This window comes from Acartia tonsa, chromosome 12 (genome assembly GCF_053477335.1).
Source record: "Acartia tonsa isolate MP-2025a chromosome 12, ASM5347733v1, whole genome shotgun sequence".
Classification (NCBI taxonomy): Eukaryota; Metazoa; Arthropoda; class Copepoda; order Calanoida; family Acartiidae; genus Acartia; species Acartia tonsa.
Genome location: NC_137271.1, coordinates 38809389 through 38825967, shown reverse-complemented (window position 1 = coordinate 38825967; position 16579 = coordinate 38809389). Strand labels below are relative to the sequence as shown.

General features: G+C 42.9%; 1 protein-coding gene across 14 annotated transcripts in view; it reads left to right on the top strand.

Annotated features, from left to right (window-relative positions):
* LOC145334560 (lysosome membrane protein 2-like) overlaps positions 1-16579 on the top strand; it is a 104373-nt gene that overhangs the window by 64254 nt on the left and 23540 nt on the right. For all 14 annotated transcript variants that reach the window (XM_080180047.1, XM_080180046.1, XM_080180048.1 and 11 more), the window contains exons 5-8: positions 14385-14472; positions 14979-15067; positions 15932-16006; positions 16399-16489. In XM_080180047.1, coding sequence (XP_080036173.1) covers positions 14385-14472; positions 14979-15067; positions 15932-16006; positions 16399-16489 — 343 coding nt within the window. The remainder of the gene's footprint in view (positions 1-14384; positions 14473-14978; positions 15068-15931; positions 16007-16398; positions 16490-16579) is intronic.

Here is a 16579-nt window from a genome sequence, read left to right as displayed (position 1 = left end):
AACCCTGGTTAAAACTTCAAAGGGATGTAAATTTAGACTTAGCCTTTTTGTAGGGAGTTAATCTTTTAAAACATAATTCATTTCGTTAATACACAAAAAAAAGAAAACATGCATACCAAACATGTACTTCTATCTCATCTAATAGTTTTATTTTAAAGTTACTTATTCGTTAGCTTAGCAACTTTGGGGACTTTAATTGAAATTGAATTAGTTGGTTCATTAAGTTGAGTGTCCAAAGTTTATAAGACCCATAATTTCTGATGAAAAAGTATGTCATTTCCAAAATGGATCTTAAAAGTTAGAAAATGAAAGGAAAACCCGAGGAAAGATATAAATTATTCTGTGTTAAACCATAGAATAATAGAGATTCAGTTGAAGTAGCTAAACATGAAAAAACTTTCTTTAGATTTATTTTAGATATAAAGGCTAGAAAATTAGAGTAAAATAATAGAGTGGGAAGGTGTTAAATAACTGTATGACCCCACCCCATGTACTCTGTGCCGACATTCAATTGGGTCTTTCAAAATCATCCAATAGCGACGGGAATATTATTCAAGGGGTTATAAATCTTCCCTCCCTCATAAGAATGTATCATTATATTTCTAGTTAAGATTTAAAGCTCTCTAGACAATTAACTGTTTTAAGGGGGGGGGAAGTTTGTACACTTATAGGAAATGAAATTCAGTACCAAAGTTTGGGAGGGACGTATGGGCTTGTTTTTAAAGTTATCAACCTAATTCTTTTTGTAGGCTCTCTTATATGACTTGATATACACGGAAAACTTTGAAAATTGAATTTCGGTACTTTCCTTCTAGGGGCTTGTGGAGCAAAAGACCCCCCAAAACACTAAAAATATGAGTTCTGACCTTATTTTTAAAGATATCGACCTGATTTTTTCTTTATAATACTTTTTTAACATACCCGAATCAACGAACCATTACAGATTTCATTTTGGGACTTTCCTTCTAGGGGCTTGTGGAGCAAGAGACCCCCAAAACACAAAAATATGAGTACTGGGCTTATTTTTGAAGATATCGACCTGATTTTTTTTTATAATACTTTTTTAACTTAACCAAATTAACGAACCATTACAGATTTCATTTTGGGACTTTCCTCTTAGGGGCTTTTGGAGCAAGAGACCCCCAAAACACAAAAATATGAGTACTGGGCTTATTTTTGAAGATATCAACCTGCTTTTTTTATATAAAAATAGTATTTAAACATAACCGAATCTACGAACCATTACAGATTTCATTTTGGGACTTTCCTTCTAGGGGCTTGTAGAGCAAGAGACCCCCAAAAATCATAGAAATATGAGTTGTGGGCTTCTTTTTTAAGATATCAACCTGATTTTTTATATAAAAATACTATTTTAACATAACCGAATCTACGAACCATTACAGATTTCATTTTGGGACTTTCCTTCTACTGGCTTGTGGAGCAAAAGACCCCAAAAACACTAAAAATATGAGTTCACTGCTTATTTTTTAAGATATCAACCACTAAAAATATGAGTTCTGAGCTTATTTTTAAAGATATCAACCTGATCTTTTTAAAATAATACTTTTTTAACATAACCGAACTAAGAAACCATTAAGGATTTCATTTTAGGACTTTCCTTCTAGGGGCTTGTGGAGCAAAAGACCCCCAAAAAATATGAGTTCTGAGCTTATTTTTTAAGATAACCTGAGAACTCAATTTATTTTGTTTTGGAGGTGTTTTACCCTACTTTCCCCTAAAAGGAAAGTGCCAAAATGAAACTATTAGTGGCTACCTAGTTCAAACATGTGAAAAAAGTTTTCATGAAAAAAATCAGCTCAATATCTCTGTAATGGTTTCTTAGTTTGGTTATGTTAAAAAAGTGTTCCTAAAAAAATCAGGTTGATAAATTTAAAAATAAGGTCAGAACTCATATTTTTAGTGTTTTTGGGGTCTTTTGCTCCACAAGCCCCTAGAAGGAAAGTCTCAAAATGAAATCTGTAATGGTTCGTAGATTTGGTTATGTTAAAATAGTATTTTTATATAAAAAATCAGGTTGATATCTTTAAAAATAAGCTCAGAACTCATATTTTTAGTGTTTTTGGGATCTTTTGCTCCACAAGCCCGTAGAAGGAAAGTCCCAAAATGAAATCTGTAATGGTTTGTACATTCGGTTATGTTAAAATAGTATTTTTTTATTATATAAAAAAATAAGGTTGATATCTTAAAAGAGAAGCCTACAACTCAAATTTTTATGATTTTTGGGGGTCTCTTGCTCCACAAGCCCCTAGAAGGAAAGTCCCAATATGAAATCTGTAATGGTTCGTAGATTCGGTTATGTTTAAATATTATTTTTATATAAAAAAAAGCAGGTTGATATCTTCAAAAATAAGCCCAGTACTCATATTTTTGTGTTTTGGGGGTCTCTTGCTCCAAAAGCCCCTAAGAGGAAAGTCCCAAAATGAAATCTGTAATGGTTTGTTAATTCGGTTAAGTAAAAAAGTATTTTTATATAAAAAATCAGGTTGATATCTTAAAAAATAAGCAGTGAACTCATATTTTTAGTGTTTTTGGGGTCTTTTGCTCCACAAGCCCGTAGAAGGAAAGTCCCAAAATGAAATCTGTAATGGTTCGTAGATTCGGTTTTGTTAAAATAGTATTTTTATATAAAAAATCAGGTTGATATCTTAAAAAAGAAGCCCACAACTCATATTTCTATGATTTTTGGGGGTCTCTTGCTCTACAAGCCCCTAGAAGGAAAGTCCCAAAATGAAATCTGTAATGGTTCGTAGATTCGGTTATGTTTAAATATTATTTTTATATAAAAAAAGCAGGTTGATATCTTCAAAAATAAGCCCAGTACTCATATTTTTGTGTTTTGGGGGTCTCTTGCTCCAAAAGCTTCTAAGAGGAAAGTCCCAAAATGAAATCTGTAATGGTTCGTTAATTCGGTTAAGTTAAAAAAGTATTATAAAAAAAATCAGGTCGATATCTTCAAAAATAAGCCCAGTACTCATATTTTTGTGTTTTGGGGGTCTCTTGCTCCACAAGCCCCTAGAAGGAAAGTCCCAAAATGAAATCTGTAATGGTTCGTTGATTCGGGTATGTTAAAAAAGTATTATAAAGAAAAAATCAGGTCGATATCTTTAAAAATAAGGTCAGAACTCATATTTTTAGTGTTTTGGGGGGTCTTTTGCTCCACAAGCCCCTAGAAGGAAAGTACCGAAATTCAATTTTCAAAGTTTTCCGTGTATATCAAGTCATATAAGAGAGCCTACAAAAAGAATTAGGTTGATAACTTTAAAAACAAGCCCATACGTCCCTCCCAAACTTTGGTACTGAATTTCATTTCCTATAAGTGTACAAACTTCCCCCCCCCCTTGGTTGTAATAAATCAGCTGGTTGGTGTTAGAGTTAGAGCTTATATTTTATTATTCTAGGTCAGGGTTAAAAGAAACTTTTTAAAAACAGCAAATTTTTTATTTTAAATCTGAAATATGAGTTACTTAAACTTGATATTGGCAAAGGGCAGGTTTATAGCTATTTTATGAAGGTATTGTGTTCTTTCTTTTTTAAAACTACAATTGAAAGTTGGAGTCCCCTACCTTCCTCAATTGCCCCTAGGAGTGTCCAGGAGCGTAGCCGCTAGTACTGAGTGAAATATTAGTAACATTGTATGTTTACCCAAGTAAGAACTTTTCTTATACATTTTATACATATAACTTACAATTTATTCCCAGTCTACTTAGAAAGGATACTCCTAACTTTATTTTTATAACTAGCGGCTACGCCCCTAGAGGCCTTTAAGAGCACTTGATTTTCTTTTATTTTGGAGTTGGGTAATTCTTTATAGGGTCGATTTATCTTGGGAGGGTGGTAGTATCCTCCCCTAAAATAGTTTTAAACTTTCCCATAACTTATAAGAAGCTACCCTGTTATGGAGAACCTGATCGGTTCAGCGGTTAGCGAGATCCTTCGGTACAGACGCACAGACACAGAGAAAAACACTCATCCTGTTACTTTACAAGGATTTATGGTTGAATTATAATGTTTTATGTGTGCTACGTATGTAAATATTGAATTATAGCAGGGAAGGAAGGAATATTGGAATAGTACCCAAAGTTTTACAATGATGTTCTCTCATTCGTTGGTGTCAAACTAGTAGTATCCTAACTTTTCAACCAATGATTTAATCTACAAAGGAAGTAGTCTTGCTTAACAACCTCATCATTGGGGATGTACAACATTATATCGTCCATTGTCTTATCCCCTAATTATCTGCATTGAAGTCAAATAATATCTTATCTTAATTTATGTTTGTTGAACCTTATCAAAGTGTTTGATATTTTTTTAATTGAATGACAAAAATCCTCTACTAAGTATCTAGAGACTAGAACCAATAAAAAGCTCTCTAAACACTTCTTTAGTTGTTTTACAAAGACCTTTCTGGATGTACAAATACACAGCTTACCCAGAAATCTAAAGGGATAAGACAAATTAGTTTACATCCCAAATTATGATACACAAAATTACCCCATCTGCAGATTATAATTAGTTGTTGAAAAAAACGTTTTGACACTCATCTGAACCAACCCATTAAAATTCAATAAAGGTCCCAAAGAATGTTAAACCAACGAATAAGAAAACATTATTATAAAACTTAATAGGGGAATAGTGTAATACACTGCCCAATGTCCCCTCCCTCCTTGCAGCTTACTACCAATTTTGAAGCAAAGATGTTTAAGATGAATGCTTTCCCTTTAACTGGAGTGCTGAAAGAATAAAATACTGATATTCTTCGCTAACCCCTTTACACTTTCTCTTAAAACAACAATTTTTATACAATATTAAAAAATATGAAAACACTAGCGACTACGCCTCAAGTGGCACTTAAGGGGTGGACGGCCCCTCTCATTTCAATTTGAGTTTTAAAAAGAAAAAGTACTAAACAAAGGGGGGGGCGAAAGTGACACTTTTTGAAACCAAAACTAAAAGTCAAAGGAACTCAACTAAAAAAAGAGTTACAGGTCTGACATTTTGCATGGCAGTTGCTTTATAGGGGTACAATATGGAACTGTGAAGAAACGGCGTCGCAACCGTCGAGAAAAGGCAAAAAAAAATTCGGCGGGAAACGGCGGTTTTCGGTGGTTGCGCCGCCGTTTCTTCACAGTTCCATATTTTACCCCTATAAAGCAACTGCCATGCAAAATGTCAGACCTGTAACTCTTTTATTAGTTGAGTTCCTTTGTTGACTTTTAGTTTTGGTTTCAAAAAGTGTCACTTTCGCCCCCCCCCCCCCCCCCTTTGTAGGTCATCTTTTATTCGGTGGGTGAAGAATAGATATCCTCCCCCCCCCCTCAAAAAAAATAATTAATAACCTTCCCTGGACATATAACGAGCTTAACTTTAAAGCAGAACCATATCGGTTTATATAGCAGTTAGCAAGATCCTTCGCTACAGATAAAAAAAGGGCTTACTGCTTTTTATAATAGGATATGAAAAAAAATTAATTTTAATGTTTAAAGATTTTTTTATATAGAATTATCTTGGATAATCATTTTTTGTAGGTACCTAGTAGGTAACTAAAGTTTTTGTTTGGCAGTTTTATCAAAATTCAAAGTCTTGCTTTAGCTTAGTTGGCTAAATTCTACAGAGATGATGGTTGTGTTATGTTGAAAAAAATATTTTCAAAACCTTATTTGATATTTTTATTATAAGATTAGATTAATCGGGCCCCTATACTAGGTCAATAAAATCGACACTTTAAATTGGCTGAATATCTGGTAAGCCGAGCGTACTCGGCCCACGGGGTAACGAGTTCGGATTCAACGAGCCCTAGCCTTTAAGTATTCTACCAAACAAACAAGCAGGATTCAATCATACAGAAATTATATATTTAAACTGAATAATATTTACAAGTTATGTTTACTATATATATACAACAAAATATAACAATGGTTAGGTTTGAAGGGGGTGTGGGGCGCTAGGGCTTAGCGCCCGACGGTAGACAGGCTGTGGGGGCAACGGTGGTAAAAGGGGAGGCAGTGCCTCCCGATTATATAAGCGCATGAGGGACTCGTGATAGTTGCATGTTCAAGTCCCCTCCCCACATTTAGGCAGGCTAGTTTGACCGCTGGGTGCGGGGTTAACAGCGGTCATGAGATGGATAGTGATATAATAGGATTAGTGCGGGGGGTTTGCTTATCATAAGTCACAGCGAAGCAACTCTGTAAACAGCCTGTCCGTATGGGTGTCGTATTACCACAACCTCCCCTTCAAGGGTTGCGTGGCTCCTGAGCCACCAGGCCTTGAACCTGGGGATACGACAGCCGGCTCATGCGCCGGACAGGCAGTTCTTGGGGCACAGCTCGATGGAGGACAGCTCGGGCTACACAGGCTCCCTGGGACACTCGTTGCTCGGTCTGACTGTGGTTGGTGATCAGCATTGTCAGCTCCTGGTTGGCTTCTAGGCGTGGGTTGGCAACGGCCAGTCCTCGCCGCTGGAAATTTTGCCTCGTCTGCAGGATCAGTTCTGTCGCGGCTGGTAGCTGGACACGGAGGCCTAGGCAGGCTCTGATGGTTCCTAAGGGTGGAATGGTGATGGCAAAGGGCGCATAGAATTCCATGGGGGCGCCTGCTTGATTCAGGTTGCTTGGCCTCCTAGCTCCTACCCGGATGGGGATGGCTGTCATCAGCAGGGGGCACATGGCTTCTTCTTCTTCTGGGGCGGCCTCTTCCATCGCAGTGGCTGGCTCTTCTCCTACAGGCTCGCTGCTGGCTGGCAGGTTCTCCATGTCTGCGTCAGGGTTCCAGATGGCATCTCTGAGTGGCTCTGGAGCGGGCGGCGGCGGCGGTGGTTCGTTGGGCTGCTCCTGCAGGTTTTCCTCCACTGGGTCACGATCTTGGCCGCTAGGCTGTGGGGCGGCTGCGGCTGGCTGGTGCACTGGGAACTCTCCTGGGTTGCTAGCTGCGGGCGCCGCCGCTCCAACTGGCAGCTCGGTGGCATCCTCGTCGCCGTCCACGTCAACTTGGATGTCTTCTGGGATCTGGTGGGCAGTCACATCTCCAGTGTATTTGCGCAGTCGGCCTACATGCGCGGTAACTTCTGAGATCCTGGCTACTGGAGAGGCAGGTTTAATGACATAATGGACTTCTGTAGCTTTCCTCACTACTTTCCAGGGGCCAGTCCATCTCTTGGTAATCTTGGCTGCCTTCCCTGGCACCAGGCGGGGGGCCAGGTACCAGACCAAGTCTCCAACCTCATACTTGGCCGTGCCTTCGTAAGCTGCCGCGCTCCTCCTGATGGCTCCCTCCTCCTTCTGCTGGATGGCATCATAAACTGCATAGTAGCGCTGCAACAGAGCTTGGACGTTGGCTGGAACTGAAGCATATTCGGTCTCTGGCAGCCGTAGCACCATGTCCACCGGTAGTTTGGCCTCTCTCCCAAAGAAGGCCAGGAACGGGGTCACACCAGTGGATCTGCAGGCCTTGGTGTTGTAGGCAAAGGCGATGGCAGGCAGGTGTGGCTCCCAGTTGTTATCGTCTCTGTCTAGGAACAGGCGCATGCCTGTGTTGAGCGTCCTATGAAACCTCTCCACTCGGTTGGACTGCGGGTTGTAGGGTGGTGGATGTGTCAGGCCAATCTCGAGCCGAGAGGCCAGTTCCTGGAATACCTGGCCGGTAAATTCCATTCCATTGTCGGAATGGATCTTCAGGGGGCATCCGAACGTGGCCAGGTGGCGGTGCAACAGGGCCTCAGCCACCGTGAGGGTGCGCTTGTTGGGGATGGCGTAGAGGCTGACAAATCGGCTGAATCCATCTTGGCAGGTGAGGATGTAGCGGTTCCCAGCTGGGGTCTCTGGCAGTGGCCCCACCAGGTCGATGAATAGGACTTGCTGTGGATACCCCTGGCGGGAGGGCACGTGGATCCCCTGCTTCAGCCTCTCCTTGGTAACTTTCTGGACACACTCAGGGCAGGTTTGTACCATCAGGCGGACGTCACGGGCCAGGTTGGGCCACCAGAAGTGCATGGCAACGCGGGCGATAGTTGCGTCCATCCCAAAGTGCCCAGCCATGGGGGTCCCATGAGCTAGGAAGAACGCGTCCTGCTGGAGGGCCGAAGGCAGCAGGTATCTTGTCCTCTCTCCTGTCAGAGTCTGGTCAGTGGTGGTGAGGCAGCCGTGCTCGTCAAGCCCCAGGGCTGGGAAGCGGCTGGCGTACTGCTGCTCGTCTCGTTCCTTGCCACGCAGCTCAGCCTTGGTTGGGGCCTTGCCATCAGCCACCCATTGGCGGACACGGAGCAGGAGGGGGTCCTGTGTCTGGGCTTCCAATACTCTAGCTGAATCCAGTCGGGCGGCAGGAGGTCGGCTAGCTGCGGCCTCCCCTGGCTGGCCAAGGTTGTGGATATACTCAGCCTGCTCTGCTAATTCTTCGGCGCTAGCCGTTGGCATGTTGGCATCTTCCCGGCGGCTGAGGGCGTCGGCGTTGGTATTCTGGGTGCCAGGCCTGTGGCAGACGGTAAAGTCTAGGGCCGCTAGCTCCTCCTGCCAGCGGGCCACCATCCCTGTGGATGTGTTCAGTGATTTCATCTGTAGCAGGGCAGAGGAATCAGTGTTGATCTGGAAGCTGCGGTAGGACAAGATGCCGTGGAATTTTCGGATCCCATAGATAATGGCGGCCATCTCTCCCTTCCAGGACGGGTAGCGCGTCTCAGGGTCGGTTGTCTTGCGCCCCACGGCGGCAATCAGCCTCTCCTTGCCCTCCTGGCATTGACTCAGTATGGCAGAGATGGCGCGGCTGCTGAAATCTGTGGTGAGCTGGAACACTGCTGGTAAATCAAACCTGGGCGGCGCTCGGATGGGGGCCTGGCGGAACTTGTCCTTGAGTTGCAGCAGCTGGGCTTCCATCTCAGGCGTCCAGGTTAGGGCCTTGGCCGTCTTCTGCCGATTCATCTCGTAGGTGAGGTCTGCATACTCTGGGATGAACAGGCGGTAGTACCCAAAGAAGCCCAGCAACGCCAGCAAATCCTTGGGGGTGCTAGGGGCTGGCCAGTCCAAGATGCGGTCAATATAGTCCTCTTGCATGGCTATCCCCTCACGGCTGAGGGTGTGACCCAGATAATCCACCTTGGACCGGAACAACTTGGTCTTGGCTGGCTTGAGGCGGATCCCTCCCCTGCGGTGGGCTTCCAAGACCTCTCGGAGCCTGGCCAGGTGGGCCCAGGTATCCTGATGGAAGGTCAGGACGTCGTCAAGGTATGACTGGAGGTTGGCTGTGCCTAGTGGGTTTAGGACCCCTGCAATAAACCTGGAATAGACAGACGGTGCCGTAGCCAGGCCAAAGGGCATCCTTTTCCATTGATACAAGCCCCTGGGGGTGGTGAAGGCGGTGCAGGGCCGGCTATCCTCAGACACACGGATGGTGTAGTATGCGGCCACCGCGTCTAAAGCACTGTAGACACGGTGCCCGCCAGCTCGTTCCACCAATTGCTGGATCCTAGGCAGGGGGTAGCTGTCCAGCTCCAGACACTTGTTGAGGGCCCTGTAGTCGACAGCCCAGCGGGTGCTCCCGTCCTTCTTCTTGATGGGCACCAGGGGGCTGCTCCAGGCGGAGTCCGACGGCTCTATGACTCCTTCCTGTAGCCAGGTGTCCAGTTGTTTCTCCAGTTCAGCCTCTTGCCGCGGGTTCAGATCCCTAAATCTCTGGCGGATCGGCTGGGTCCCTGGCTTGAGGCGCAGCTGCAACTCAACCACATCTGTGCAGCCGGGGGTAGAATTGGAGAAGACGTCCCTGTACTCTGACAACGTAGTCCAGACCTCCTTCTTGAGCAAGGGGTCCTTGCGTAGGAACTCATTGTCTTCCATCTCCAGGGCCTCCCACAACTCTTGCATGTCTATAGGCTCAGCAGGTTCTTGGAACGAGTGGAGACGCGGGGGAGGCGTATCAGAGACCTCTAAAATGTCAGGTTTGACCAGCTCCCCTGCCACTGGGAGGCCAGCATCCAGCAAGAGGGGCACCTCCCCCTCATTGACCACCAGTACTCTGAACACAGTGGCAGAGCCAGGCCTGTGGGCATACAGGCCCTCTGGAATAACAAGGTCCTCCCCAAACCTCTGTTCTGGGGCAGCTAGTTGAATGGCATCCTTGGTGCGATGGCCTACTAGCTCAACAGGGACCGCCATAACCCCGCGGCCAGGCAGGACCACCCGCTTGGCTGTGCGGAGCTGGGGTGGTTGACCGTCAGTTGGAGTGACAGCGCTTAGCCTATACGTGGCTGGTGAGGGGTCAGCCTTGGCTCCGGGACCCACCGGCCGCGACTTGACGGGCTCGGCTTCTGGAGGGGCTGACGTGCCGGAGCCAGGCGTGGCTCCGGGGGCGTCCGGCCACGATTTGACGGGCTCGGCGCTGGGAGAGGCCAAAGTGCTGGGTCCAGCTTTGGCTCCGTGGGCGTCCGGCTGCGACTTGACGGGCACGGCGCCGGGAGAGGCTGGGGCCTGAGAGTTGAGTGTGGCTCCGGGTACATCAGACCGCGACTTGACGGGTCTGGACTCGGGCTTGGCTGGTGGACTGGCTGGAGGTCCCAGGTAGAGGGGGCCAGGTGGACACGGCTGGCCGTTGATAAAAATGTCGGCGGAGAAGATTGGTTCTGGAGGGCTGGCAATCTCAGGAAACGTTGTTGGCAGGCTCTCCCTTGGCACCTTGGGCACTGGGGGCAACCCCATGGCTAGCAGGTTGGCTCCCTTGTGTGCGTTGAGCTCAGCGTCCACCCAGTGTGTGCCTTTCTCAACCACACGCGGCTGCTCAGGCAGGGGGCCTGGCAGAGGCCCCTCATAGCTTAGCTCTCTCTCGGCTGTCTCCCGGTCAATGGGGACGCCACGGAGTGGGATAAACTCCCCACGCACCCACAAGCAAGGTGGTTGCATGTCGAAACAGAGCCTAGTTCCGAACTCCTTGAGAAAATACCCTCCTAGGTTCAGAGGGTGTGAGAGATTCCGGACCACAGTCACGTGGTATAGATGGAGTATAAGAGTGTGTGAAACTGCCATATATAACTCTTTTAATTTTCCGATTACCTGGAGGGGCTGGCCTTCCTCATTAGCAGTCAGGATCTGGGTGTTGTCCGGAATCAACATGCGTTGCACGCCCATCGCGTGCATGAGGTGCTCAGAAATTACAGCAGACCCTGGTACACGGTTGCCAGAATCAATCATGGCATCAACCTGTACATGCTGGGCAGGGTCAGGAGTAGGAAACCTCACCCTGACATGGCAGGGGAAGTGGAGGTCCTGCCCTTGAGACAAGGGGGCCTCTCGTTCGGCTGGGGTTGGCAGAAACTTTGGTGGTGGCCGCACCGCAGCTATGGTGGTATCGCTTACCATGGTGGCTTAGACTGTAGCTTCGAATCACTAGAGCTTATTAATTATCACTTGGTCAACAATTTTATATTTATTTTTATCACTTGGTTGACATTTATACACAATGCTGTGTTGTTATCACTAGGAGCTCTAGGTGTGATTCTGGAAGCACTGGCAGCAGGGAATGTCCGTCCTGCAAGGTTCAGAGAGGTGACGGCGGTAGGGAATGACCCGTCCTACAGCGCCGCTGGTTCGAATCCCGAAAAATGGCGGCAGGGAATGGCCCGTCCTGCAGCGCCTCGGGTTCGAATCCTGGGAGGCAGCGGCAGGGAATGTCCCGTCCTGCCGTGCCTGTGGCTCAAAATCTGCTATCCGTCGCAGTGGTAGGGCTTACTTGTGTGCTGAAGCTTCGCAGCCACACATTGCCTTCTCAGGGAGACCAGCACACAGCTGTCTGTCTCGTAGGTTTGGCCTGGGTGTCCTGGGGCTTGTCCCAGCTACACTTGCCAATTTAGACTCAGTTTTGTAGCCGTCTGAGCTAAATTATCCGATTGCCGTGGCTGCGCACCTAGCGCTACTCCTACACGACACGGAAAAAGCGTCTTAACTGGCGCTTTTAGCAGGCTAAATCTGCTTGCCGTAGGCCAGAGGCCCACATATTGCGTTCAAAATGATGGAAATTCGACCTAAAAAGGCCGTCTCACGGGTCAGTTGGCGGCTGATTGTCCCCTTACTTGCCAAAGGGTCCAATCGGAGGTAGAATAGGCTAGTTTCTGTAAGGCTCGATTGAAACACGCTGACACCAAGTTCTGGTAAGCCGAGCGTACTCGGCCCACGGGGTAACGAGTTCGGATTCAACGAGCCCTAGCCTTTAAGTATTCTACCAAACAAACAAGCAGGATTCAATCATACAGAAATTATATATTTAAACTGAATAATATTTACAAGTTATGTTTACTATATATATACAACAAAATATAACAATGGTTAGGTTTGAAGGGGGTGTGGGGCGCTAGGGCTTAGCGCCCGACGGTAGACAGGCTGTGGGGGCAACGGTGGTAAAAGGGGAGGCAGTGCCTCCCGATTATATAAGCGCATGAGGGACTCGTGATAGTTGCATGTTCAAGTCCCCTCCCCACATTTAGGCAGGCTAGTTTGACCGCTGGGTGCGGGGTTAACAGCGGTCATGAGATGGATAGTGATATAATAGGATTAGTGCGGGGGGTTTGCTTATCATAAGTCACAGCGAAGCAACTCTGTAAACGGCCTGTCCGTATGGGTGTCGTATTACCACAAATATATTATGGTTCTTAATGAGGCAATCTGTACATATATGTTTTCTATCATTTTTAAGCCTAATCACTGAAAAATATAAACCTACTTTCAGTCAACATTAATTGGACCTAGATACTGCTTTTCTGAACAGCTAAGGTGTCCTAAAATTTTTAAGTAATCCCTTTTAGAACGGTTCGTTAATTTAGATATGTTAAAATAGTCCTATTGATTTCAAACTTTGTATGATGATTCATAAAACAGTTAGGAACGATTTAGGAAACGTAGCAACTCTATAATCGTTACCAGAAAGTCTGTACGCCCATTTAAAATATTTTGATTTTTAACACAATTTTTTGTGTGGTAAATATATCCTATTAATATGATTTTTGGAATACCGATTCCTATTCACCAAGGTACAAAGTTATAAGAGAAGTCTATAATCAAGTCCTAAAAATGTAAGTATGTCCTTCACAATATACAATTAGGCAGTTTTTCAACAAATTTACTTTAGGGTTAGGCTAGATACTTTTTTGGCCGGATACCGGATATCCCACTGATTTATAATGTCGGATATCCGGTTCCGGCCGAATATCTGGCCAACGTTCGATATCCGGCAAATTATCGAATATCTGGCCGAATAACCGGATATCCGGTATTAAAAATCAGCTGGATATCCAGTATCCGGATAATTTAAATATCTGGTATCCGGCCAGATATTAAAAATGAACGGATATCCGGCCCAACCCTAATTTACTTAAATTTTTTTTCGACTTTTATACATTTATATTCTGATTATTTAGTTCTGACACTTTACAAGTGTTAATGTTCGTTTGTCCTACCGTTTCATAGCTTTATTTTTATGGTTGTGGTCATCCTTTTTTTCTTGAAATTTCTGAAGAGATGAAGTGCAGTTTGGTTCAGAATATTAATGTCAGCCTTTTATCTCTTAAGAAGATTAACAGCGGTTGGAAATTGTATACTGTAAAAAAATGTTACCAGTAAGAATGTTGTTGCAATTCAGACAATATTATACATTAGCAAAATTTAAAAGTTTAGCCATTCACAAATTTTAAAAATCAAAAGACTCATATTAAATTCAAAGCTTTAAAATTGTTGGTCTAATATACATGATATATTTAATTTTTTGGTTGTTAAAAGCAACAAAACTAAAACCTGGATGACATCACAACTTTAAAATCACGTGTAGACTTAATGGATAAAAAGCGTAACTTAAAAAATAGCACTAACATTTTTATGTCTCAAGTATTAATATCAATACAAAAATTGTTTTAAAACATAGTATTCAATTCTTTGTGGAACATTTAAAATTATGATCTTAATGGGGTTTCAAAATCTCTTTATTAAAATTGAGTTTACTTTACCTGTTTATAGGAAGCTATTAGGTATGAATTTTTAGCATTTAATTTTAAGGGATCTCTAAAAAGTTCCTCTCCCCCTTTATTAAACTATTTTATCGTAAAAGCTTTTGCATCTTTTCGCGCACTTTTTAAGAAATTGGTGAGCCAAAATATGATGCCGATGTGGGATCTTAAGACAGCTGATGATATCAAACAAAATTACCCCTTCTGTATGTTAAATTTTTGGTTAGTATGTGTTAACACTGCACTGCCAGTTTGAACGAACCAATCAAGACTTAATCTAAGTACCAGTATAATTTATAGTCAGTAATGTCCTCTCTGTCCCTGAAATTTTCAGAGAAACGTGGATAACAAACAAACGAACCTACACAATTTAAATACTAAACATTAATTTCAGGAGTATTGTGCTAAACAAGTTGACCTTGTCCAGAAACTCGGAGACCTTTGACCTCTGGGAGGACCCGCCAATCTCGCCACATTTTAAGGTAACTAGGCAGTAAACTATTATTTCCAGTATGGCTTCAAAACCGCTGAATATCCACTGGATTAGAACCAGTGAACAGCCATACTAAAAAATTTTCAACTAATATTAAATTAAACTAATATCAGTTTTGTTAGCCCTGACTTTTGGCCCCACGTGGTTCAATAAATCTGGTTTTACTTTTAATCATATAATTCTTAATTTAAGTATCTGCGGAAAGCTGTCTATAACACGATGCAATTAATAACTACATTACCTTGCCACTCAATAACTTCCAATTAAAGAAAAACACTGAAACCCCCTCCCTCCTTATTTGATAAAAAGGGAAAATAATTATTTTACAGTGCTCTATAGGCACTTTAAAGGAAAGCACCTGCACTAAGGCTTTTTATTAGGATTTTTTCAAAATGGTAGCATCATGTTTTTGGATAATAACCTACACTCTATCTTTATGCTTACAATTTAATGTACCAATAAAAAAAATAATATTGAATTTTTATGAATATGCAGGTTTATTTCTGGAACTTTACAAACCCTGAAGAATTTTTTGCTGGCAAGGAAAAGCCTCTGCTGAAAGAAGTTGGACCTTATACATACAGGTAGGAATCACCTCACCATTTTTCAATTCCTACAAAGGGGGCAACTATTTTCGCGTATATTCAATAAAATATGTGTAACCTAATGTTTATATATATGAAATGGTCATTATCAAGAACAGTTTGACTTAATAAACGCATTTGACTAAACGGTAACGGAAAATACGCGAAAAAAAAAATTACCACCTTTTTTCAAGTTAAAATTAAAGAGTTAAAGGCTCTTGAGCATGACGAGGGACGACAATCTGAGACATTTTTGGAGATTAGGATTCATATTTGTATTTTATAATAATTCAATGGAGGGAAGGGTCAAAGGGCCGTAAATTAGAGTGGTACCAAAGTTTTATAATCTTTTTATCGCATTCATTGGCTCTAAAACTTTGGGTACTTTTGTTCAGTATTGATTGTTTGATTTCAAACTACAAGTGTTCAAGCTTTTCAATCAATATTTTTGATAGTCAGAATCAGCGTTGCGGAGCCGTTTGATTTTAGTGCGGCTCCGGCTCCGACCTAAAATCAAGAAAAAACATTTTTTTCCCACATCTATTTTTAACTTTTGAAGGTTTAAAAGTTTAACTTTTGATAAAAATGGACTTGAAAAACATAATAGGGGCATTTGCACATGACAAAACAGAGTTACCAAATTATAATTTATAAAAAAATCTCTTTATTTATCTAGTCCGGAGCCGGAGCCGCTTTTTAACGAAAACTACGGCTCTGTCTCCAGCAAAATATGGCGGCTCCCGGCTCCGGTTCCGCAACACTGGTCAGAATGGTTATTTTTTATTATCCCTATCGAGGATTTACATTGTACATGGATTGTCTTATCCCTTAAGATCCCTGCTGAAAATTTTTTTTTTCTATTAGACAAGAATGGTTAAAACAAAACATAACCTGGCATGAGAATGGAACTATCTCATACAGAACTAGGAAAATATTTAGGTAAGTATTTTATTCATTGATTAGATTATATTAAATTCAAATAATATAGGTAGGCATTCTACAGTGTTTTTTTTTTTTTAGGCACCGTTTTTTTTTAGTGCCTAATTTTTAAGGATCAAGGGACCTTGACCAATTTAAAGGGTGTGCAAAAATGCGCCATTCTTAAAATTCAAATTGTGCGGCTTGTTTTAAAAGTAGAAATTCCATACCATTAGAATCGTCATACCATTAGAATCGTCATAAACTTTATTTATAGGTATAAATTTAGGAGCTACGTAGATAGTAAAAAGTCCCAACTGACTTAAAACTTTTTAATATAGGTTTAGTCCATAGGAATCTTGTGGTGGGTGTAATGATAGGCTAGATAATGTGACACCTCTGTTTATATATAGGTTTAGTCCAGAGGAATCTTGTGACGGGTGTAATGATAGGCTAGATAATGTGACCACTCTGAATGTTCCCGCCATTTCTGCCTACCACCAGGTAAAATTAAGATCCTTAATGTCGTCTTAATATTAATTATGTACCTCAGAAGCGCAGCAATGATAAGCTAACCATATTTTACAGTTTTAT